Source organism: Dipodomys ordii, unplaced genomic scaffold (genome assembly GCF_000151885.1).
Source record: "Dipodomys ordii isolate 6190 unplaced genomic scaffold, Dord_2.0 Scaffold58, whole genome shotgun sequence".
Lineage (NCBI taxonomy): Eukaryota > Metazoa > Chordata > Mammalia > Rodentia > Heteromyidae > Dipodomys > Dipodomys ordii.
This window is the reverse complement of record NW_012267274.1, coordinates 8,376,125-8,399,436: the sequence shown is the minus strand read 5'-3', so window position 1 is coordinate 8,399,436 and position 23,312 is coordinate 8,376,125. Positions and strand designations below refer to the sequence as shown.

General features: G+C 42.6%; 1 protein-coding gene across 1 annotated transcript in view; it reads left to right on the top strand.

Moving 5' to 3' along the window:
* Positions 1–12,370: 12,370 nt before the first annotated feature.
* Positions 12,371–23,312, top strand: part of Wdr11 (WD repeat domain 11) — a 45,135-nt gene continuing 34,193 nt past the window's right edge. Inside the window, exons 1-7 of the mRNA XM_013021934.1 lie at positions 12,371–12,528; positions 13,514–13,625; positions 15,428–15,581; positions 16,708–16,881; positions 19,379–19,565; positions 21,607–21,772; positions 22,918–23,032. Coding sequence (XP_012877388.1) covers positions 12,443–12,528; positions 13,514–13,625; positions 15,428–15,581; positions 16,708–16,881; positions 19,379–19,565; positions 21,607–21,772; positions 22,918–23,032 — 994 coding nt within the window. The 5' untranslated portion in view covers positions 12,371–12,442. The remainder of the gene's footprint in view (positions 12,529–13,513; positions 13,626–15,427; positions 15,582–16,707; positions 16,882–19,378; positions 19,566–21,606; positions 21,773–22,917; positions 23,033–23,312) is intronic.

The window sequence follows — 23,312 nt, the reverse complement described above, 5'->3', positions numbered from 1 at the left end:
TATAAGAGTCTCACAGACTTTCCTGCCTGGACTGGCTTGGAACTGAGATCCTCCAATCATCTCAGCCTCCTGAGTAGCTAGAATGGATTACAGGAGTGAACCATTGATGCCCAGCTTCAGATTCACTTTAAAAAGATACAAAAGTAAATTGAAAAAGGTGACCTTTGCACTGAAATGCAACATCATCTATTAATGTGTGTGTATCAATTAGAATAATCTCAGCTAAGTTCACCTGTGGCATATGCCCTATATTTTAGAAATGCTCCCTTACCTAATCCTTAATAGACTAAAAATTACTTTTTTATCTCAGGTTTGCAGATTAAAAAAACCTCCATGTTTTAATGACTAATTAAGTGCAAAGAGACTAATAAGAGCAAACAGAATTTGAGTTCAGGCAGCCTAGAGTGAAGTCCCTTGCTCCCCAAATAACCTTGAACAGCACGAAAGGACACTTCACTGATGGTGTTTGCTGTGCCTTCGCTCAGAACTGTTTTGCAGTTTACATTCCTCAATAGTTATCTCTCTTTCTGCACTGAAATGACCGTTTAGTGGATATTTACTTGGTAGGAAAGGCACACAATTTATCTCAAGCTAGATTAGGCAAATGTAAATGTGTAGGTTCACATAAAACCCCATTTAAAATGCACCATTATTATTTTATGCAACAATAAGGAAGGATGCTGCCAATTAAGTTATATCAAGCTATCCACTGCAAGATACATTCAATTTTAGAAATGTTAAAAACATAAAAACAAAGTGTGGGAGATGCCAGCACAATAAAAAAAAAAGATAAATTAAACCTCCCCAGGAAATCTGCCCTCTAACAGCCAGGAAAAGCAAAGTTGTCTAAAGCAATGGTTTTTCAGGCTTGTAGAAACTAAGCAAAGCCTTATGACAACTTGGCAATGTTTATTGAAGAAAAACAGCTGATTTCAGTAAGAACGTGTGGCAGTCTCTTTGCCCTCACCTATCCTCCACTATCTGGGTTCATAGTTCCCTTGAAAAAATAGAAGCTCATGTTCCCAGTGCAGACTGTCAGTCACCAGACACAGGAGAATGAAGATTGTACAGCATAGAAGAATGCTTGAGTACTGATACTTGGTGAAAAACATAAAACAATTTCTCATGCATCTGGGGGCTAGACAATTCAAGGTCAAGGTTGCCAGCATATGGTAGAAGGTTGTTGTTGTTGGTTTTTTTTTTTGCTGCATCCTTACATGGTAAAAGGTGAAGGACAAGAGTGAATGAACCACACACACACACACACACACACACACACACACACACACACACACGGGTCAGTACTGGGGCTTGAACTCAGAACCTAGGTTGTTGAGCTAGTTATCTACTATTTAAGCCACAGCTCTACTTCCAGTTTTATTTTGTTTGTTTGTTTGGGGGTTTTTGGGGGGTAGTTTTTGGAGATAATCTCATGGACCTACCTGGACTGGCTTCAAATCATGATCCTCTGATCTCAGCCTCCTGAATATCTAGGATTACAGGCATGAGACATTGGCACTCAGCCCCAAAGTACTTTTAAAAAAATATTGTTATTACAAAGGGGTGATGGTTACATAAGTCAGATAAAGAGTGCCTTTCTTTTTGGATAATGCCGTTCCTTCCTCTCTCTTTCTCCCAGTTTTTCCCACCTATCCCCACCCACAAGCTGTATAGCTCATTTTCAACATAGTGTCTAGTGAGCACCATTGCTGAATTTAATCACCCTTTGTCCCTTCATTTCTGTACTCCCCTTACTCTCCCAAAGACAGATCAATGAATAAACAAAACAAGAATAAAAGGAATAAAACCCTTCTTGTTTCCATTTCTTGGAGTTCATGTTGATACACATTATTTTATATGATCAGATGCACCTAGGCAATGTGCTTTTGTGTTCTTCATTGTGTTCCTAAGAATATGCTCCTCCTAAAGCACTTTTAAAGAAGAATCAGTACACTCGTGGGAGTGAGGTCCTCATGACATAAACCTCTCCCCCAAAGCCCTACTTCCTAGAACACGGTTGTATTAAGGATTAAAATTCCAAACCTTGAATATTAGAGGTATGTAGCTCTTTCAAAGACCTAAACAATTGTCTTATCTATCATTATTTTGCAAGGTTGTCTACCTTGCAACACACGCACGCGCGCGCACACACACACACACACACACACACACAGACCACTAAAACACACACCACTAAACTGAAGTACTTTTAAAAGAAAGAGAGAGACAAGTCCAGTATAATGTTTGAGAATGGACAATTCCAGGGCATCAATGGTGTCCTCAGGCCGAAGCTGCCTGTAGCTCCAGCTCTGCTTTTCTCTAGGCAGTGCTGCGCTCAGGCTGCCTGCTAGACTTGGAGGCCCCCACTGCCCCAGGCTTATGGTCTCCCTGCTTTGTGTAGAGCCCAAACAGAACATGACAGTTCCCATGGCCATCCCTGAAGGAGTCATTGTGGCCAAAAGTGGGCCTGAGTTACAAAATCACGTGGGTAGTTCATGGGGTGAGAGGAGAAGGCACTGGCAACCAGGGGCAAGCCAAGGGTTTAGGGCATTTTTACCAAGACACAGGCATTTTACACAGACACAGGCATTAACCAGTTAGAAGCAACAAAGGCTACCTAACTAGCTGTTTGACCAGAAGTATTGTACTTGGCTTCCTTATCACAAGGTCAGATGAATAGTAGTACCTATCTGTATGAGCTGAAACATAAAGAATTAAGTAATATGAATGGACACATAAGGAATTAAGTAATATGAACTGCCTACATACTGAGTAGTATATAGTGTTGACTACCCTTATCATCATTATTATTATTGTTGTTGTTTTTATGTGCAACTTCATCTTCTCCTAGATTTCTATAATTACCCTAGGTTATTTACTTCCTCAGCAGAACGAATCTTTTTTTAGTTGTCAGCAGTTTCTAGACACTGCTTAGCAAGAGTCAGCTCTTGTTTTTCTGTATAAAATGATTCTAAAGCATTTTGTAAATTTCTACAAAGGAAATTGAAGCAATAATAATAACAGCAGTGATTCTGGTCAACTTGATAGGATAGTGCTGCTTTTCTAAATATGTTTTGTCCTAAGTCTAAATTCCAGGCTTTCTTACTTTTGTGTATGAGTGCCAGCCCTCCAGGCCCGGATGCTATCCGTGAGCTTTTTTGCTCAAGGTTAGTACTCTACCTCTTGAACCCTAGCTCACCTTCTGGCTTTTTGGTGGTAGTTTATTGGAGATGAGAGTCTCATGGACTTGCCTACCCAGACTGGCTTCGTACCATGATTCTCAGATCTCTACCTTTTGAGTAGCTAGGATTATGTGTGCTCCACCAAAGCATTCTTCCTTTTAAAGAGTTCCTACAAACAGAATCTAAAACCTCACAGGAAGGCATGTTCTAGGCACGTACCTTAGTAACGAGAATGTGCAATCTAGCTCCTTCCTGCAGTTCCTTAGAGGATTACCATCTCCACGTGAAAGAAGCCCCTTACCAATTCTAGGGCCCTTTAATTATTAGTTTGTTTCCTGTCATATTGGAGAACAAAGGCAGGATCGAGTTCTACAGGTCATCTTGCATTTGTGCTTGTATCTCAAGACAAGACGGATGGCCCCATTAAACACTGGGAAAGCCTTCGTACGCTTGGACAACCAGCTGAAAACACAAAAATTGAATTTCACACTCAAGGCACAAATTCATCTTTACAACACAGTTCTCAAAGTGTTTCCAGGGATTATGTGTGAATAGTTGCAGAAATATGATTTTAAGATAAGACTACTTGGGGGATAGGCAAGTGGGGGAAGAGTGATTGTATTAGTTTTGTCATGGTGACCTGATGGAAGAAATCAGCAACTCTGCAAAATACAAATAAACTACAGTCCCTATGTGCTATGAGACATGAATGAAGGCCAGATAAGGATGCCCAGTGCTGGCGGCTCATGCCTAGCATCCTACTATGGAGCTTGAGGATTGCAGTTGAAGTCAGCCTGAGAAGAAAAGTCCATGAGACTCTTATCTCCAATTAACCAGCAGAAAGCCAGAAGTGAAGCTGTACCTTAAGTGATAGAGCACCAGCCTGGAGGAAAAAGAAAGAAGGTGAGGCCCTGAGTTCAAGTCTTAGTATCAGCACAAAAACATAGGTGATGGATATGAAGAATAGAACCTGCTTCCTGGTACATATGAGTTGTTCCCGTTTCTCCTTCCCTTCTTCAAAGAAGGAGGAGATTCTCAATTCCTCTATAAACCACCATGGGGAGCTACGGTAGTCTACAAATTCCTGTCATTGCGATTGTAACAAGTGGACACATACTTTTGTCTTTTCTTTTTTTGCAGAGCCAAGGATTGAACTCAGAGCCCACTTGCCAAGCAAGTGCTCTTCTACTGAGCTAAATCCTCAACCCCAAGACATACATATTTAATCAGAAACACACTCAGTTTTCCCTGTATTCTAGTGTAAAGTATATATAGAGAAAAGAATAGAAAATTCCAAGAGACCTAGGTGAGTTTCACCTCTCCTTGTCATGTGTGGTATGATCACTAGTGAGCATCCTGCTCAGTATGACTCCCGCTTACTCAGACAATTCCATTCTCACAGCTACTTCCAGCTTCACTGTATGTTAGTGGATTCTCATACCTGGCCAAGGATATGTGTAGAATAAGCCTTTCCGGAATTGTTGGTCTGAATCCCTTCCTTTTCCTAGAGATTGTTTTTCCTATCTTCATAGCCAGGCAGATCCCTGACTTCCCCTGGCCAGAGACAAAGTTTCCAGATACTGGATCCAACAAGAATGAGTCAAACTGGTGTCCAAGAGTTGTTTTGGAATTGGGAAAGCACCACAGATGTACCGAGCTTCAGACTGAATTTTGCTGCTTTCCATCTTGCTGGTCATTTTGGTAGAAAAATATTTTGCAATGCGACAGAAAAAGTCAATGAGGCTGGGGGAGCAGAGAGGAGAGAAGCAGCAAGAGGCTCCTTGTCAGATTGGACTCCCTGGTTCCCGTTGTCTCCAAGGTCCACCGGAACGCTCTCCTCCCTGGACCTGGATGTTTCCTTTCTTGGATCCTACGAGCTTTGAATTCTCTTTGGATCAAAGCTAGTTTGTGTTTGGTTTCTATCACTTCCAACCAAGCATCCTGACCTTAAGCATCCTTTATATTTGATCTAAGCATTCTTGTATTCATCTGAGGTGGTATGGCCTCCTCCTCCTCCTCCTCCTCCTCCTCCCCCTCCCCCTCCCCCTCCCCCTCCTCCTCCTCCTCCTCCTCCTTTCAGTAAAATTCAGCTTAGGGTAAGCCTGAGTCCTTCAGTGAGGTATCTCCTAACAATTCCAGGCCCAACAGACACATTGCTGTGAGAGTCCAGAAGAGAAGAACATTCCAGAAAGCAGGTCAACACCAGTCTGGCAGGGTGAGGGGATGGAGTGTACTGGAGCCTCACAGAATTCATACTTCCAGGGTTTGTCTGTCTATGACAGATTATATCTAACTTTCTTTTTTTGTCAGTTGTGAGGCTTGAACTCTGGGCCTAGGCACTGTCCTCAGCTCTTCAACTCAAGGCTAGAGCTCTACCACTTGAGCCACAGCACCACTTCTGGTTTTTTTCGGCTTATGTGGTGCTGAGGAATTGAACCCAGGGACTCATGCATGCAAGGCAAGCACTCTACCACTGAGCTACCTTCCCAGCCCCGAGTATATCTAACTTTCTGAGAAGTGAGTGTAAATTCTTTCTTTGGCAAGTTTGCAATCATTTAGGCAGAAGAAAAAAATCTATAGTGACTCTAGGCATTAAGTTCTGCTTGCTAGCCTGGCAGAGTGGGGTTACTCTGGTGGCGTGGCTCTTAGATGAAGCTCTGTGCTTTCTAAAGTAGTAAAAACTCAATATTTCCCAACAAAGTTTCAAGAAAAAGCTTGTTTCCTAGGCAACAGCTTTTCACTTGTCTTCCAACTGGCTCCTGGCAAGTTCGTCGTGAATATCAATGAAAGCACTGCTCAGAAAAATGACTGGTGCCCTGACCTGCCCTGTTGGGCCAGCAGTGGGGAAGTTGGGAATAGATGAGGTCCTAAGCAAATCAGTGGAGCAGCTGGAAGCTGAGTGTCCAGAGCCCAGGTGCAACGATGCCAGTCACCCCGGCTGGGAACACATGGTGTCTTTGCCATGCTTCCAGGAGGAAGGCCATCTTTCATCCACCTTCTGCACTGACAGCACCCCTGACAGGGAGTGAGCTGCTCACTGGCTTTGAAGCCACATGCATGAATTGTTCATGCTCCAGCTTAACGTTTGAAAGGAGTAGGTTCTTCCCGCCTCTCGGTTCTTCTGTCTGAGTCAACTGCATTCTGGGATACACATATACTTCTCACAGCAGCTGAGACACCACCTCAAGCTCACAGCCAGGATGAAAGGAGAGTCACCTCTGGAAGTCTGGCAGAGGGCAAGGAAGGATGTCCCCAGAGAGTTAATCCAGCAAGATACCTCTGTTTAACCAGAAGCATAGCACATGATGATTCCTGAAGAACCCCCTACAGTAAGGGGAGAGGGTCCCCCTTAGGCCAAGAGGCCTACTCCAGAGCCAAAGATGGCGAAGTCAACATCTCCTAAGGTACACGGATTTGAGAAAGGGTGGATAACTGAGTTGAGTCTGGTTTCCACCATAGCCCTCCGCAACAGCAACTAGCTTAGTTTGAATGGGTCTCTTTCCTTTTCAGTGGAAAGGGTAATGGTCACTTCACTGAGCAGGGCTTTCATTTACCGTCATGATGCACTTGCCAGGGGCCAGCTGGAAGACAAATGGAAAGCTGCTGCAGCTTCAGCATAAGTATGTTTTCTAGTTCAACCCCTCAGTTCCCTCCTCTCTACCACTTCCCCCATCAGAAGCATGAGGGGCAACGTGAGAAAAATGCTCACCTAGTCCTGAGAGGCTTTCTCTTACAGACTCAGTGTAGCACAGTGAACTCTTCACCCTGAACACGGACATCTTCAACATCCTGGCTTCAAGCATACACGGTACAGCAGAAGTGGTCACACTCCACAGTGCAGGAAATTTTGAGGATCAAAGACTGTCACCTGGCTCCTGGAGATTTCAATGCATGGACCCAAGAACCTGACATCTGCATGCAGATCTTCCCGGGGTCACACTGAGAAACAGTGGCCTTGGGCCATGTGTGATCTTAGCTTGGGATCCCAAAAGCAGATCCAGAACTATGATGATCTGGCAGTATCTCTAAGAAAAGCAGTGGGAAATGGAAAGTGGGACCTGCCAAGGAAGGAAATCGTGACAGAAGGCAACACCAGCCAAGTCCCATGGGGCCTAATCTTTGATTCAGTCCCTTAGAGGAACTCTGGAATCTGCAGGAAGAGCTTCCCGGATCAGCAATGAAGGCAGATGGGACATTTATACCCCACCTCACTGTGTGCTTCTACTATTGGTTAAGGGCTGAGCCCAGAGTGCTGGTAGCTGAGAGTAGAAATCCTACATCAAGAATCAGTGGCCACTAAAGTAGGAAAGGGGTGGGAGGTGTCATAGACAAGATACTTACCTATATTGTCTCTTCTACATATTGCTCAGTTTTATATATATTTAAATGCACTTTAAAAGAGTCCATCTTATATATGAATTATATCTCAAAAGAGTAAGTTATGTTTGAACCATAGATCCAAGTGGACTGACAGATTAAAGAAGTCTAACTCTTTACCCTGAGCTCTACAGCAGACCAAGAAACCATGCAACGGACCAAGGAAGAAGATGGTCACACTAGATGCAGGCCAGAGAGGAGACTGGTCGGTGTTCAACACCGAGTTCTGACCTGGACATTATGGCATGGCAGTCAGTCTACCAATTCACCAACTCAACAGGCTCTGGTACAAAGGCCGAGGAAGATGGGGTGGCGCTGGTGAAAGGGATCAGGGAGGATTGCCAACCATTTCTGCTGCTGCCCCTAAGGCTTCATCTGGAGCCAGCATTGCCACAGGCAGCCCTGTCCCTGTCCTCCTGGAAGCAGTGTCTCATCTCTGTGCTGTTTGGAACATCACAGTCTGATGACTGGAGGGGTTGAACTTCATGTTCTCAAGGCTCTTACGCCAGGTACTCTCAGAAATGCATCTAGTTCCTACAAGGCCATATAAATATTTTTCTCGAAGTTATGATTCATGAATGGGCTCAAAGAGATCATGTGGCTCTCTCCAGGTCACACAGTAAGTGGGAGAGATGAGCACCAATCCTAGGTCTGCCAGGCTCCAAAGCTCACATCGCTAACCATTACAGCACATGGTCACGTGGTTCAAAGTACACAGCAAGTGGCACAAAGTCTATACATTTCAGATCATCTCTCAGCACAAGGACCTTAGATTTCCATAAGCCTAGGCCACCCCAGTACCGCCATAAGGGGCTCTGAGGAGTAAGAATGCACAGCCTTGGCCTAAAAGAAGCTTAACTATCCCCAAATGAGGGAACAGGAAGTGTATGGAAAAGCACAGGTAGGGAAGGGTTTTAATTATGTGGGACTTTCTGGCAGCCAGCCTGAGTTCTGTGGGCTGTGCTTGCAGTAGCCAATAAGTGAATACCATGAGGTCAGCAGTTTCCTTTGGCCACACTGTAGAAAATGATTACATTGTAGACTCTGAGGATTCTGGATCACCCTGGGAGACTGAGACCCAAGGCAAAAGCTGCCTTCCCTTCCTTCCTTCTGGTGACTCATATTCATGGCTGGTTTGGGTTGTGCAAATATTCAAGGGAAAAAAATACAGAATGTTAACTATCTGTGTAACTCTGTGTGCCACTTTTAGGTTTTTTCAGAGCAAAGATCATAGACATCACAGTGAGAAAGAGAGCTCCCTTTACGAAAGAGAAATCACACAGAGAAGAGACGAATAGGTCCGTATCTACCCCTTCTCCCTGCAGTCACGGCTCTATGGTCAGCTTTGTTGTTTTTAAGCATGAGAAGTCTACCATCCCTCTGGGAGAAACTGTCTATCCTGGAGCCAGGCTCTTTCTTTCTTTTTTAAAATTGTTATTGTAAAGATGAGGTACAGAGGGCTTACAGTTACATAAGTTGGGTAATGAGTACATTTCTTTTTGAACATTGTCAGCTCTTCCTTCCTTTTCTCTCAATTTTTCCCTCCCAAATTCTCCTCCTCAAGTTGTATAGTTCAATATGTTTAGTGAGGATGACTGCTGCATTTGTTCACCCTATGCCCCACCATTTCTGTGCTTCCCCTTTCTCTCCCCCAAACAGATAAACTTACATACAAGACCAAAGGTACAGAAAGAAAACACAGTAACAAAGGAGAGAGAGAAAATAACAAAAATGACAAAGAAAAACTTCTGTTTCCACTTCTTGGAATTCATTTCCATAAACCTAATTTAAATTATCATATGCACATAGCTATTGAGACTTTGTGATCCTCTCCTAAGAACATCCTCCTTAGTTTTACTGTGTGAATGTTCAGAGACCTGTATAATTTACCATGTCCCAGTATATATATACACACACATACACACACACACACACACACACACACACACACACATATGTAATCATCCAGTGTGTTGACTTAGATTTATACATATGACCTATGTTTCCTTGGGCTTGGCTTATTTTGCTTAATATATGTTTTTTTCTTTCAATTTCCTTAAAAATGGTGCAATATTATTCTTTCTGATGGAAGAACAGAATTCCATGGTGTGTGTGTGTGTGTGTGTACGCGCACACCTGTCTTGGAGCTTGAACTCAAGCTGTCCCTGAGCTGCTTTTACTTAAGGCTAGTGTTCTACCACTTGAGTCATTTCTGGCTCTACTTCTGGCTTTTCAGTGAATTGGAGGTAAGAGTCTCATGGATTTTTCTGCCCAGGCTATCCTCAAACCATGATCCTCAGATCTCAGCCTCCTGAGACGCAAGGGTTACAGGCATGAGTCTGGAGCCTGGCTCAGTCTATTTCTTGAATATGTATCCAGCCCTGGTAAACATCTGGACAGTGGTCAATCCTTGGACATAAATGAGAGGGCAGCACAGGCCAGCATTTCCCTCTGCCTGGTACTCTCTCCCTTCCTTCCTTCATATAAACATCTGTCTCTGATAAACACTTAGAACACCCAGCCTTTGTCAGCATCCACTCCAGAAAAATCCACACTGGGTGAGTAGGGAGGCTTCAAGAAGGCCTCCTGGACAAACTTTTGCCAGGGAAATTCTGAAAGGTTGAGGGAAGAATTAGACAAATAAGGGAAGGACACTCAGCACTGAATGGTTAATAGAAGCCCCAATTTCAGTTTCATCTTGAGCTTTTACTCTTCTCTGTTGAAGGCTGTTTCTGGCTTGCACATGAGAAACAATGTAGTTCACTCTGCCTGAAATGGTGTCAGAAGAAGGATCTGCAAGAGATATAAGGTACCCTGTGCCTAGACTCAGAATGTGAGAGTGTTTCTGCCTTGTTAGAATTTTCATTAAAAGATACCTACTGTGATTCTGGCTCTCAATAATGGGGGAGGACCAGTATCCTCTCTGAGAATATCAACAGACCTTCCCCAGCCAGCCCAGAATAGAAGCTGTGCATGTGCTGTGTGACATGGAATTAAAAATGGCCCTGGCTGGCCACTGGTGGCTCACACCAGCTATTCAGAAGACAGAGATCTGAGGATCACAGTTTGAAGCCAGCTTGGGCAGGAGAGTCCTTGAGACTCGTATTTCCAAATTAAATGCATGTGTGCACGCGTGCATGCACACACACACGTGAGCCAGAAGAGCTATGGCTCAAGCAGCTCTTTTTTTCCTCAAGGCTAGAGTTATGGAGGAAAAAAAGCTCAGGAGGGTGGTGCCCAGATCTGGAATGAAAGCCCCAGGAACAAGAGGTCTTGTTGAAACAGGAGGCCTAGACTTTATGTCCCAGCTCTGTCAGCTGGAGACCTGAGTGCTGGAGATCCAGAAATGCTAGGGTTGCACGTTCCACTGTATCTTTTCAGTCTTTGCTCAGCCGATTTGGGACAAATACTACAACACTGTAAGTATGAGGGGGGGAGGGGGAGAGAAAAAGTGGTGCTGTGGCTCAAGTGGTAGAGTGCTTGCCTTGAGCAAAAGAAGCTCAAGGACAGTTCCCAGGCCTAGATTTCAAGCCTTATAGCCAACAACAACAACAACAACAAAGATATATATAATAACAACATGGGCAAAAGCTTGAACACATGCTACAGTCCAGTGCAGTGGTGCATGTCTGTAATCTCAGCACTCCTGAGGCAAGATTGTGAGTTTGAGGCCAACAAGGGCTAGTGAGGCCATGCCTCAAAAAATAAAACAACAGCAAAAAAAAAAAAAATCCACCATCAACAAGAAATTATGAGAAGTGGAGAAAGTCAGGCACAGAAGACCTCATATTGCACGATCCATTTGTGCGAAATGTGCAGAATAGATGAAAAGTAGCTCAGTGGTTGCTTAGGGCTGAGACAGAGAAGGGGAAGTGAAAGACATGGTGATGAATACGAATAGGAACCAGCGTGCTTAGAGAAATGGGGAAATGTTCTAAGATGTGATGATGGCTGGGAAACAGCTATTATAGAACCTACCACCTTGTATGTATGAAATGTACAGATTCCATGTTGCACATAAATGTCACCTCGGTGAAGAAGCTGTGGGCCTTTGTGAAGGGAAGGTTCTTACATACGAATAGCAGCTACCACAAAAGACCCTTCGTGCCCAAGTCCATTGAAACCTTCGTTCAACTCAGACTAGTGCCCGCTTTGTTGCGAGCATCTTCTCCCAGGCGGGGTGTATAACGGGACGATCATTGCTGTGGCCGCGGTCTGCCATTCCCAGACACAGACCCACGGTTTTGGAATGCCCTGTCTCTCCTCGCTCTCGTTGAGTTCACCAGTGGAAAGAAACCATGGCCTTGCAGGCCCCGGTGCTGTGAACGGCGTGTGAACCGCGTACTGACCGCACTGCCGGGGAGAGGCCGCGCCGCGCCAGCTCCTCAGAGAGGCGAGGGTTCGGGGGCCTGCTGCTGCCCAAGCGCCAGGGCGTGGTTCCCAAACCGGGGGTGCGCGTCCCCTGCGGCTGCGCATAGGTCGGCCATCGGCTCCTCGCGCCCCGCAAACCCCGGAGGAGCAACTGAGGCTGGTGACCTTTTCGTCTGGACTCCCCGCCCCGTGCGGTAGTATTTGTTCCCCATCGGCTGAGCACAGGCCGAGGAGGCACGGCGTCTCCCGAGCTCCGGCGCCCGGGGCCCCGGCGGGAGGCGAGCGGGCCGGCCTGCGGGCAGCGGCAGAACGGCGTCGCGGGCGGAACTCCGGGCGGGCGGAACGCAGGAGCCGGCGGCTCTGTTCGCCGCGGAACGTGGGGACGGCGGAACCCCGGATCCAGCGGAACCTCGGATCCGGCGGAACCTGACGGCGGGGCCGCGGCCTCTTCTGAGCCCGAGCGCCGCGTCCCGCGCGCGGGGTGGTGGCGGAGCGCGCCGTCGGGGGCCGCCATGTTTCCCTTCACAGTGAACTTCAAGGTGTCGGCGCGCACGCTGACGGGCGCCCTCAACGCCCACAACAAGGCGGCGGTGGACTGGTGAGGGCGCGGCCGCGGCGTCGGCCGGGGGGCGCGCGGGGAGGGGAGGCCCGGCGGGGTCGGACTCGGCTCCCGGCCGTCTTCCCGGCTCCGCCTGCCGGTGACCCCGTGACCTCCCGTGACCTCGCGCGACCTCTCCGCGGACCCTCGCTCCCCGCCCGCCCCCCACCTCGCCCAGCTGCTTTCTGCACCGGAGGCAGACGTGCCGGTCACCCGTCCGTCCCGTCCCCGGCCCCCGGCTTCGAGGGCGGCCTGTGGACGCCGTGCAGCCTCATCCCCATGAATACAACCAGCTCCGGAAACTAATCATGAGATGAGCCTAGAGCAAAGTTCTGGGCGTAGTTGTCGGGAACACTGAAACTGCTCACTTACTTTGCTCTTTGTGAATACTGCGTTGTGAACAGCAGTGTCGTTTGGGGGAACTGAAAACAGTAATAAAGAGTAAAAGAATAAGAAGGGTCAAAATGCAAGGATGTGCCTCCAGAGATAATCAGGAGACACCAGGAGCTGCTTTGTACATCCTAGTAGCTCTCTATACCGTAGACACCTGCATCCGAATGATAAATGAGTCTAGCAAGCAATTGTCAGCTACACCTTTTTAGCTGGGATATTATTGTAGGCCTTTTGTGTTTATCTGGGTCCTGGGCCTTTAACTCGGGGCCTGGGCACTGTCCCTGAGGGTTTGTGCTCAAGGCTGGTGCTCTACCACTTGAGCCACTTGTAGTTTTTGGTGGTTGATGGAGATAAGAGTTTCACAAACTTTGCAGCCCATGCTGGCTTTGAGCCACAATCCTCAGATCTCAGCCTTATGAGTATCTAGGATTACAGGCATGAACCACAGGCTCCCCAGCAGGCCTTTGTGTTTAACTAATAAAAATCTTATTCAGAGTCATACATATGAATAGATTTATCATTCATTTAGGATTGGCAAGAGAGAAGTTGAGATTTGCTTTGTATTTCAGTCATAATATTGTTGTTTCTCTAGGGGTTGGCAAGGATTAATTGCTTATGGATGTCATTCGCTTGTGGTGGTAATTGATTCCAATACTGCCCAAACTCTTCAAGTTTTAGAAAAACATAAAGCTGATGTTGTTAAGGTAAGTCAGATCTCATCTTGACCCTGTAACACACTGTTTAGTCTGAAGGTTAATATACCATTAAGTTCTCATTAAGTCATAGATCTCAGTGTTGAATAGTGTTTAAATATAATTATTTGGGGTTGCTAGCATTTACATGTATAAACTCATTACATGTATAAACTCATTAGGTCTTGAGTATTTAAAACCCTGGGGCAATTTATTATCTTGTGGGAAAGGTTCTTAGGTAGGTAAGACTTGCTCCGTATAATGTGGGAAGAAAAAGGATCTGTATGTCACCTAATGGGGATGAGGGAGTCACAGAAGTCTTCCAGTTGAGGTTTTAGCAAATGGTAGTCAGGCAAATGAAAAAGCAAGGGAGAAACATTGCAGGGAAAGGGAAGACTATAAAGAGAAGTGGTATGCATAAACATGGCCATGGGTGCATTCACTTAGAGGATGGATGACAGGAGCAAATTGTATTGCATCAGAATTCTGTTCTTAATATTGCTGAAGGTATGAAACATGATTTGTTTTAGAGAAAAATCATATGTTTTGTGTGTATGTGTATGCTGGTACTTAAACTCAAGGCCTTGTACTCAGGATTCATTTTTCATTCAAGATTGGTGCTCTTCATTTGAGCCACAGCTCCACTTCTGGCTCTTTCCTGGTTAGTTAGAGATTAGAATCTCATGGATTTTTCTGCTCTGGCTGGCTTCTGACCAAAATCCAGCATCCAGCATGTGTAGCATGATTGTGAGAAATACAGCCAGAGATTTGTGTTTGCCTTAGGTTTTCCTGTTTTAAGATTTTTTTTATTGTTGTTATTGTTTTGATTTTTTTTACTCGTTTGTTTCCTTTTAATTAAAAATAAAATACATAAAAAATCTGCTTGGCAGTTTATCATTTTAGATCTTTTGTTACAGTTAGATTTTACAAAAACTGAATTCCAAGGTGTTCTAGAGTTTCACAAAGTGTTCTGAAGGGTTTTCTGTTTCTTTTTTGTTGGCTATGGGGTTTGAACTCAGTGTCTTGGCACTGTCCCTGAGCTCTTTGCTCAAGGCTAGCACTCTACTACTTTGAGCCACAGCTCTACTTCCAGTTTTCTGGTGGTTAATTGGAGATGAGCTTCTCACAGACTTTCCTTCCTATGCTAGCTTCAAACCACAATCCTCAGATCTCAGCCTCCTTTATAGCAAGGATTACAGGTGGGAGACACCAGCCCCTGGCTGGGTTTTTGTTTTTTAACCTGAATTTACCAGAATATAAAAGCTATGCATTATTTTCCACATTTTAAAGACAGGGACATTGTAATATTTTCAGAAATATTTTGAGTGCAACATTTTAAAATAATGAAAGTAAATAAATAGGAACATTAAATAATAATTATGTAACAAAAAAGACTGAATAATGAGGTGTAATTATTAAATAATAAAAATGTTTTTAAGTTCCAAATGAAGTCCAGTTTCTTTTTTTGGGGGGGGGTCCGGTCGTGGGGCCTGACCTCTGGGCCTGGGTCCTGTCCCTCAGCTCTTCAGCTCAATGCTAGTGCTCTACCCCTTGAGCCACAGGGCCACTTCCGGCTTTTTTCCTTTTGCTTATGTAGTGCTGAGGAATCGAACCTAGGGCCTCATGCATGCAAGGCAAACGCTCTACCACTGAGCCACCTTCCCAGCCCCATGAAGTCCAGTTTCTATTTAGTCATGCTAACATTTTTTTCTCTAATACCACTGTGTCATGAGTTTTGGTTGGTGTCTTGTGAAAGTGATGCTTCGTTCATCCCCTGTGAGGATTAATCTTGTGTGATTTCTTCTTGGTACCAGGTGAAATGGGCTAGGGAGAACTACCACCACAACCTTGGCTCACCCTATTGTCTGCGCTTGGCCTCTGCTGATGTCAATGGGAAGATCATCGTTTGGGACGTAGCAGTGGGAGTAGCTCTGTGTGAGATCCAGGAGCACGCCAAGCCTATCCAGGGTGAGCGGAGTGCACTTTGCACAGCATGTGCACAGCTTGGGGTGTATGTGCTCTGGAGTGCTTTTTTTTTTTTTTTTTAATTCTTTTGAGTTTATCACTTCCAAGTTAGTTCCAAAAAGTGTTCAGCCTTTTCTACTGATCTATATCCATCTTTCTTTTTCTTATCAATGCATAGTTCTGCAGGTCTCAAATACTTTACATTTTGGTACAAGTCATTAATTTTAATGTTGTCTTCAATCAAGCATGATGAGAGAATTAAGTGCCCATAGTCTCAAAATCTAAGCTGTCGTGCAGGTCAACTTGGCTGAACTGCTGTTATGGAGTACCCATCAGTGTTTTCATTAATAGAGATGAGCAAAACTTTGTTCTCATTTTCATGTACACTGCTTACTCATGTCTTTCTAGTCCTCACCTGAAACCAATACAAGATTATTTAGATATAAATCCTTAAGATTCATTTTGTATGTGTGTCCTGGTACTGGGGCTTGAACTCAGGGTCTCACGTACTCACTTGGACTTTTCTGGTCAGGGCTGGTGAACCAAACCTCTACTTCCAGCTTTTTGCTGGTTAATTGGAGATAAGAGTCTCAGTTTCTACCTGGGCTGGCTTTGAACTGTAATACTTAGGTCCCAGCCTCCTTAGTAGCTAGGGTTATAGACAGGAGCCATCAGTACCCAGTGAAATTCATTTTTGACTGAGTAAATTTCTAAATGTGGATTTTAAAAGTCTTTATGAAGTACTTATTGTTTACTAAGCTACATCTTCATTCAGTTTTATCACTTGGGAAAATCATGAAAAGCTGTAGTCTTACTAAGTTATTGTCCAAAAACATTAGAGCTGTATAACATCTTGGTCATGGTTGAGAGAGTCTTATATAACTATTTTAAAGTAATGTTTAGCCAAATTATTTCCTTTAAAGTAATAATTCATGTTACTTGAGCTTTAAATCAAACACTCAGTTTTATATGAAATTAGTTTGAAAAGCAAGCATGTATATCACATTTGGGAAAGGATGTTAAGATTTTAAGGATTATACCTAAAAAACAACTAAAATCTAGGACAGGTAGCCAGGTGAACGGAAGTGGACATGTTCTGATTTTGTCTTTCTTTTTCTGGTCTCTGAAGATGTTCAGTGGTTGTGGAATCAAGATGCTTCTCGAGACTTGCTGCTTGCCATCCACCCACCAAATTACATTGTGCTCTGGAATGCAGATACTGGCACCAAGCTGTGGAAGAAGAGCTATGCAGATAATATTCTTTCTTTTTCTTTTGACCCTTTCGATCCCTCACATTTAACTTGTGAGTTAAATTAATTAAATGATGCGTTAATAACTTAATTAGTGGTCCATACATACAATGTGCACATGGTCTAAGCTAAGTGGGGAAGCACATCTCTCTATGTACAGTAAACCTTTGTACTACCAGTACAAGGTTCTGAGGAGATGGCGGCTGTTTAAGTGATAGATTTGTTCAAAGGTTCTTTTTTGGTTTGAGAGAATTCCCATAACTGGGACCTTGTTCTGTGGGAGGCAGATTTTCACAAAGTTAAGGGCAGGGAAACACTCAGCAGGATTAGACAAAGATTTAAACACAACCTGCAACAACATGGAGCTGACCAAAAGCTTGTCTTTATCAGCTGAACTGCACACATGTACACAAGAATTTAAAAGTTTTGTTGTTGAAATTTCTTAGATTTTTATTTATTTTTTCTTTGATCATGCTTGATCAAAACCATATGATAAAACCCTTGGAGAAGATGAACTTATAATATTTCTAGATCCCAATATACACAGTAAATCTTTACCCCATATTGTTTGGAAATATGGTAAGAATTTGCCAGGAAGCCATGCGTTTGCTGTGTTGAATTTGTGAATACCATTGTACTAGCTAGGGACAGAAAGCTATTGAGATGTCCTAATTCAGACTTAAAGATTCCTTTCAGTATATGGCCCTATTAAGTTCTTGTCTTCCTAATTAATGATATTATTTAGTGCTTTAAATTGATGCATATAATGAACAATTAGCCCAAGAGAGCATTTTCTTACAGAGATGGAATTTGGTGTTTTATTGATCATATGATCTTAAAATGAGAAATGTTTTAGACAGATGTGTTAGGGGACTGAATTATTTAGAAAACATCTTCTTTATTCAAGTATCCAGAAGATATTTTTGAGCTGTTAATACTGTTCTGGTAACCAAGACAAAGGTGTCTGCCTGCACAGAGAGGCACTCTAGTGAGAGGCATTCAGGTCATGAGCTGTGACCATAATGAATACACACTTTCTAGAATATGAAGAGGTAATAAAAAAAATAAAGCAGGATGAAGGGATGTGGAGAAGTGGGGACTGAGGGTGGCTGAACTGTGTTAAAGTGGTCCAGATGCCTGCCTGTTGGTAGTGGTCAGAAGTTTGAAGGAGATAAGGGACTTAGTGATGGTCAGGATGTTTTCCCTGGGTTGGAATGACTGATGCTTATGTTTTTGTCCACACTTAGTGAGAGGTGGGGTAGAGGAAGGATGGCAGGTGATTACAGCACTGTCTGTAGGATGGTGGTTCCAGCCTCTGTGTCTGCGAGTGCACTCGTTCACCAGCTTGCTGACATAAAAAGTGCTGTGGGAGCACAGTGCAAGGCTGCCTCAGCATGGGAGGAAAGGCAGCTGCCTCAAACAAGGGAAGAGGAGTCTGGAACCCCAAGAGCAGACGAGGCTTGAGGCTAACTTGATTGTGTTCATTCTGCATCTCTGTGTTTTTTGCTGGTGAAAATGTTTTGAAGGGCCAGCTGTCCTAACACGTTTATTTACTTAACATGGAATGTGCTGGAGTTGTCAGAGCTCGAATGCTTCCTCGATCCTTGTGCCAAGGGCAGCCTTTGTAGCTGCCCGGACCGCATGGGGATGAGTTTCTCCTGCACAGCCCCAGTACTGGTTATTATTTCTGTGTCAAAAAAGGGCATAATTACAAAACAGGATGTTAAAATATTTTCATGCTTTAGACACTTAGTCTTAGTTGGCAAGACTTTTTTTTAAAATTTTTTCATAAAGATGCTGTACAGAGAGGTTATGCTTACATCAGTAAGGTAATGAGTACATTTCCTGTCGGGCATTGTTACCCCCTCCTTTGTTGTTCTCCTGCCATGCCTTCCCTCCCCTACCTTCCCCACTCTCCTCTCCCAAAGTTGTAAGGTTCATTTCCAACATAGTGTCTTGTGTGTATCTTTGTTGCAACGGGTCATCCTGTAAAGACTTTTTTTAATGTGAGGGAAAAAATTCTCTTATCCCAAGGTTTGTTCTGACGTTAGAGAGATAAAAGGAAGTACATTTAGATTGAATAGCTCATAATAACCTAATAAAGTTAACACTGTCAAGTTAGATTTTTGAATCTAGCTAATTGTCATATTCAGAGCCTCATAGGGGTTTCTTCCTTCATGTGTGACTTACATTCTAAAAATTATTTGAGGTTAAAGTTATGGGATATAATAAGCAAAGGTTTTTAGTGAGCATCTTTTCATGGAATTTATCTGAAGAACAAATATTTATTTGTTCTTTGCGCCGATTACTTTCTAGAATCTTTTATAACCTAAGATATTTTTTAGGATGCTCAGCTTGAGGACTCTATGAATTGTAATGGGCCCTGTTTCTTTTTAAGTTGGAGGAGAATGTTTCCAGAATGTTATAACTGTTTAACATTGCCAGTTCTATATCATTAAAATTATCATTATCTTGTTCTCAAATTATATTGGAATAAAAGCCTGTGCTGAACTTGATTAAACTTTAATCAGAGTTTTCTTCTTTTAATAGTACTCACCAGCGAGGGCATTGTGTTCATCTCCGACTTTTCTCCGTCCAAGCCTCCCTCAGGCCCTGGGAAAAAAGTGTACATCTCTAGTCCTCACTCCAGCCCAGCTCACAACAAGCTGGCTGCAGCCACAGGAGCCAAGAAGGCTCTTAATAAAGTCAAAATTCTAATCACTCAGGAGAAGCCTAGGTAAGTTACAAGTGTAAGATAACATCATTCATCAGGAATTGTACTATGATTGATTTTTCTCCTCCACATCATTCTATTCTCATTCCATTCTATTCTCATTCTTGTATTACAGAAAAAAAAATCCTTTTGTCACCTCCTCTGAGGAGAGATCCAGCATTATCTGGTCTCTTTGCTTCAACTAGCTGAGCTAATCTCTCTAATGATTTTTATAGATTACAACTTTACCTCTGATTATTACTTCTCTTATTTGAGATTAAGCTGGGTGCTGGTGGCTTAATCCTAGCTACTTAGGAGCCTGTGTTTTGAAGGCAGCCCAAGTATACTCTTATCTCCAATAAACTACCAAAATATAAAAGCTATAAGGGAGGTATGGCTCAAGTAGTAGATTTCTAGCCTTGAGCAAAAATACTCAGGGTCCTAGGCCCTGAGTTCAAGCCCTAGGATCACAAAAAAAAAAAAAAAAAAGATTATTTTAAAGTTATGGTGATTTGAATACTTGAAAAGTTTGTTGTTCATTTCAGCGACTTTTCCAGGCCTAAATATTTTGTGGTCTCATTATAATGACAGGAAAGTGGGAATGTCTTTCTCAAACAGATGAAGATGTCTCTTGCTGGGCTCCAGGCAACTTGTTGATCAGGTTACAGTCCTAAGATGAGAAACAGAGTTTATAAAATGACATGGGATTATGAGGAATATTATCTGACACATAGGATTGTTACAAATACTAACAGACACAATGATGTTTGTGAATGCTGTATGAAGTGGTTGAGACTTCATAAACATTCACTTAGAGAATGTGAACCATTGTTTAAGAAAACTCAATTGAATAAAATGTTAAGTAACAAATAACTTTATCCATGAGAAACAGGTTTTTATCCTTGAACTGTGATCTCACATTTTTATTGCACTGGCAGATTTTTTTTTGCATTCATTTTTAAGTAACTTTTATCTTTGACATATTAAGATTGTTCTATGTAGACTTTGTGGCTAATTACCAGAAAATGTATGGTAAACATATAAATTGCACTACAGATACTGTCAGCCTTTGCCAAGAAATACCATTTTTATATTTTAAGCCATAGTCTGGTAAAGCTTTCCAGTTAATTTATCTTCCACCCTATGCCACGATGATGTAAAGTTGTTCCTTATGTATCTTATAAGGACTTTCTATTTTTCATGGAATTCCTGAATACTTTTGTAAGTTATAACTTGTCTGTTTTATGTCATGCAATCATATGCATCTTGAGTATTTATCCCTTAAATATTTATCCCTTAAAATATATTATTCCTTTAAATACAACTGACCTGAGTACTTTCATGTCCATTTGTTCATGTTCTCGTTGGTCCTATTCACATTTTACCCCATACTGTTTTAAAAATGTTACTCAGGCTCTCCCAACTAAAAAATGGCATCACAAATCTCTTTCTAGTCCTCTAAATTTATTTTAAAATTGAAAACCTTCCAATATTATATAAAGCATTTTCTTTGTTTTTTTTTTTTTGCACTCGTTTAAAATAGTAAAAATAAAATGCTAGGTGTCAACAGTTCACACTGTAAATATTAGCTATTTCGGAGGTAGAGTTTGGGGAAATTGTGGCTCAAGGCCAGCCTAAAACCCCCATTTCACAACGAGTAGCTGAATGTGAAGGTATTTATCTGTCATCTCAGCCATGAGGAAGTATAAGTAGGAGGATGTGGTTCAAACTAGCCTAGGCAAAAAGCAAGACTATCTCAAAAATGATCTGAGCAAAAAGAGCAGTAGAGATAACTCAAGTAATAGAGCACCTACCTAGTAAGCTGGAAGCCTGGAGTTTATACCCCAGTTTTTGCAAAATGAACTCTGTCAAAATTTGGATTCTGTTAGTAGAGATCTAAGTTTCAGATTCTAATCCATGTTGGTCATTTCAGGAAACTGTAGTACATTTCTTTCTGGCAGTTTTTATGGTGAAGTACAAATTTTAACCTTTCACCAACTCTTTTTCTGTGACTCCAGTTCCCATACTGGTGCTGAATCAGTTTTTCTCTTGATACCTCTTCCAGTGCTGAGTTTGTAACTCTCAATGACTGCCTCCAGTTGGCCTATCTGCCCTCCAAAAGGAATCACATGCTGCTGCTTTATCCTCGAGAGATTTTAATCCTTGACCTGGAGGTGAATCAGACAGTGGGTGTGATCGCAATAGAACGGACAGGAGTCCCATTTCTGCAGGTGTCCACAGTTTACCAGTTACATTCCTAAAGCTATTATGGATGCTATTTAGAAGAACATAATCTTGTGAACTGACTAATTCTACCATTACTATTTATTAAGTAATTGTGTTATTTTGCATTGCTTATTTTCTGTATTTCTAGTTGGTTTGATTTACCTAGAAATTCTTCTGACTGATAATTACTGAATTGCATAGATGAAGATGATTTTTGTCAGGATCATAAGTGGATTTTTTAAAATGTATATTTAGTTTTAGCGTTTGGGGTGATAAAACCTTTTGCTTCTTTTTCTATATTCTCTAAATAGGAGTTTTGAGTTTTATAGCATATACTATATATATATTTCTATATATATTATTTTACTTTATTGTAAAGGTGATGTACAGAGGGGTTACAATTACAGGTACATAAGGTACTGAGTACATTTCTTTTTGAACAGTGTTACTCCCTCCCTCATTTTCTCCCTCTCTCCTCCTGACTTCCTTCCCCCGCAAGTTGTAAAGTTCATTTCCAACAGTGTCCAGTGAGTATCACTGTTACAATGGTTCACTCATTGTCCCACCATTCCTGTGATTCCCCCTCCCTAAATCAGATAAACTACGTATATGACAGAGGGAATAAACTAAAGGGGGAAAAAAGAAAGCAAAAAGAAATAACTACAAACAGTACACTGGAAACAACAACAAAAAAACCCAAAACCTCTTGTTTCCATATCTTGGAGTTCATTTTGCTTAGCATCATTTTATATGGTCATATGTACATAGCTATTGAGCTATTGTGATTCTCTGCTAGGATTGTTCCGGACATATACTAATTATTACAAATGAGGGAAAACACGGAGCCTGTGTTTGTTTGAGTCTGACTTACTTCACTTAATAGGACTTTTTCCAAGTCTTTCCATTTCCTTATGAATTGGGTGATGTCATTCTTTCTCATGGAAGCATAGAATTTCATTGTGTATACACCACATTTTTTTGATCCATTCATCTACTGAGGGGCATCTGGATTTATTCCATATTATACTATGGTAAATAATGCTGCAGTGAACATAGTTATGCTGGTAGCTTTAGTGTGGCCTTGTTTGTGGTAGCATATACTTCAGTACTCTACTGTGTTCTTAAAAGTAAATGTGTCATCTGTTTAAAGGTAATACCCTGCTTTCAGCGTGATGGTTTATTTTGCCTACATGAAAATGGTTGCATAACCTTACGTGTTCGAAGATCTTATAATAGTATTTTCACCACTTCAAACGATGAAACAGGTGAGTTTAGAGCTCACAGTAATGTTAATTATCATTTTTTTCAAAATGGTTTTATAAGACTTGATGTGGCCTGGGTGCTGGTGGCATGACTATAATCCTAGCTACTGAGGAGCTGAGATCTGAGGACTGTGGTTCAAAGCCAGCCCGGGCAGGAAAAGTCTGTGGGATAGTAACCACCAGAAAACGGGATGTGGCCGTATGGCTTAAGTGGTAGAGTGCTAGCCTTGAGCTGAAGATCTGAGGGACAGCTTCTAGGCCCAGAGTTCAAGCCCCATGACTG